This window comes from Octopus bimaculoides, chromosome 5, assembly GCF_046866305.1.
Source record: "Octopus bimaculoides isolate indiv1 chromosome 5, ASM4686630v1, whole genome shotgun sequence".
NCBI lineage: Eukaryota > Metazoa > Mollusca > Cephalopoda > Octopoda > Octopodidae > Octopus > Octopus bimaculoides.
In genome coordinates, this window is record NC_142932.1 from 66,860,095 (window position 1) to 66,863,072 (window position 2,978).

General features: G+C 36.4%; 1 protein-coding gene across 2 annotated transcripts in view; it reads right to left on the minus strand.

Moving 5' to 3' along the window:
* Window positions 1-925, minus strand: part of LOC106877335 (lactadherin) — a 138,675-nt gene extending 137,750 nt beyond the window's left edge. For both annotated transcript variants that reach the window (XM_014926211.3, XM_014926210.3), the window contains exon 1: window positions 1-925. This exon is cut by the window's left edge and continues 105 nt beyond it. In XM_014926211.3, the coding sequence (XP_014781697.1) occupies window positions 1-130 (130 nt within the window). In that variant the 5' untranslated portion in view covers window positions 131-925.
* Between the last annotated feature and the right edge of the window lie 2,053 nt (window positions 926-2,978).

Genomic DNA, 2,978 nt, shown 5'->3' on the forward strand with positions numbered 1-2,978 from the left:
CATTCCTGTGTAAACGGTACAAGTTTCCATCCATCTTCATCCTGTCATTTAACCTGTCCCCTAATATATGTGTGTGTATGTTAATATTATATATAAATTTGTGCGCGTGTGTGCGCGCGCGTAGGAACATATGTCTTCGTGTAAGCTAAAAGCAGGTAAAAGTGTAGAAATAAATAAGAGTAAAATAGCACTTTTTTCTTGTCTTTATGATGAGTATGTGTATATATGTAAGTATGTATTTGTTGTATATATGTGTATATAGGATTTAGTTGTGTATGGAAAATTTAGTAATATACGCTGTACAGTGATTGCTACAAAAACTTGAAGCTAAGTTTTAAAAACTCTAAACTTCCCTTGTTCAACGTTTTGTATTTGTTTGGCGAGCAAGAGAAGTTTTACCTGATGTATTTCTTCTGCACCCTCGATCTAATGTACCTCCTAGACGGAGCTGCATAGCGGCTAACATTACAACACTGGAGCCAGCATGCGACACACAACCAATCTACTTGCCTCTCTAGATATATATATATCCGGACTACATTTCAGGAGGTATTTGCATATATCTACATATACATGCACATACGCATATGTATGTAGTATATAACTTTGTATATGTTTTGTGTGTGTGTATATATATATGTGTGTGTGTATGTATGTATGTATGTATGTATGTATGTATGTATGTTGTGTATATAAGCAGGTAGTATATATGTATGTTTATTCGTATATCAAAAGGCAATTTAACTAAACGAAAATCAATAAATGAACGAGAGTCGTCGAAGAAGAGAGAGGTCAATAGTGTGGTAGTTTCTAAGTGGAACTACAGTGAAAGAAAACAATCCATCTGTACAAGAAATATCACATTATGCATGTGTTGTCAGTTGTTATGGCTGTGTTTACGTTTAGGAGCGAAATGTAACAACTCAGAACGTGATCACAATAGCAGCAGTAGCAGCCGCAATGGTGGTAGTGACAGTAGTAATAGTAGTGGCAGCAGCAGCAGTAGCAACAACAATAGTAGTAGTAGTAGTAGTAGTAGTAGTAGTAGTAGTAGTAGTGGTGGTGGTGGTAGTGGTGGTATGCAGTGGTAGTGGTGGTGGCATGTGGTGGTGGTTGCAGATGTTCCACTTTTTTAAGGGGAAATGCATCCGTATCAAGATTACGTCGGAGAAAGTTACTGCAGCACAGAGAGAAAGTTTTGCTAACTCACCTCAGTACATACATACATACATACATATATATATTTGTATATATATATATATATATATATATATATATATATATATATATATATATATATATATATATATATATATATATATATATATATATATATGTATGTATATATATATATATACATATATATAAATATACATGATATATATATGTATATAAAATATATATATATACAAATTTATATGCATTCATATACACACATACGCGCGCGCGCACATGGTCGCACACGTACACTCACACGCACACACACACACGCACACGCACACACGCATACACATACGTCGTTTATCAGTGAGGGCAGCAACAGGATTTAGTGACAGCAAGCAGCGGTGACTTTAAAATATCGCCAGAAGTGATACTACATAGTTGGGACGACTAAAATACCAAACATAACTACATACGACAAACTGCCGAAGGTGTGTTTATAAGTGTGTGTGTGTGGGTGGGGGGTGCGTGTGTGTGTGTGTGTGAAAGAGGGAGAGAGAGAGAGAGAGAGAGCGAGAGAGAGAGAGAGAGAGAGAGAGAGAGAGAGAGAGAGAGAGCAAGAGAGAAATGGAGAGGAAAGGTGAAATTAGGGTAAAGGTACAGGTACAGCCAAGGTATATAAAGGGCCAACAAAGAATTAATGATGACGACATATCGGAGCACAAATAAGAACACATCTGTCTGTCTGTCTGTCTGGCTGTCTGTCTGTCTGTCTGTCTGTCTGTCTATCTATCTATCTATACATACATACATGCATAATTACACACACACACACACACACACACACACACACACACACACACACACACACACATCAGGTAATCCCATAAGTTTTGTCCGATTTTATCATTTTTAAAATTGAATGAAATTTAATAGTATTTTAGAATGTCTAATGGAATTAAAAAATATTTTTATGCATTTGTGTACATTTAAACTAATTAAATATTATTTTACAGAATAATAGAATTAAAATTTCTTTGATTAATAAATACCCATTCTAACATGGAAATATCCAAAGAGCATTTGAAGCACATAATGCTTTACGAGTACAAAAAAGGAAACTCTGCAGCCGAAGCGACTTAAAACATACACTCGGTTTATGAGAAAGAATGCTTGAATGAAAGAACTTGCAGAAAATGGTTTCCAAAATTCAGAACTGGAGATTTCAGCCTTGAAAATGAACTTCGAACAGGACGTCTAGTTGAGTTTGATGATAAGCTCCTTGAGGCATTACTTGAAGAAAATCCTGCATTTTCAGTTGAAGAATTGGCAACAAAGCTTAGTTCAAACCATACAACTGTTCATCGTCATCTTGAACAACTTGGAAAGATTCCTAAACTTGGAAAATGGGTGCCTCATGAATTGTCCGAAAGCAACCACAAATCCCAAGTTGACATCTGCTCTTCTCTCTATTCTCGCGAACGCAATTCACCCTTTTTTGATAGACTTGTGACTCGTGACGAAAAATGGGTCTTCTATCGAAATGTTAAACGTCGTAAACAGTGGCTTGGTAAAAGGGAAAAAGCTCAACCACAACCGGGAAGGGAACTTCATGGAAAAAAAGTTCTTCTCTCTTTCTGGTGGAATTGCAAAAGAGTAATTCACTTTGAATTGTTACCACCTAATGCAACAATCAATGCTCAAGTCTACTGTCAGCAATTAGGGCGTTTGAACCAAACTTTGAAGAAAAAGAGACCCGCTTTAGTGAATCGAAAAGGAGTGATATTTCATGAGAACAATGCGCGACCCCACACAGC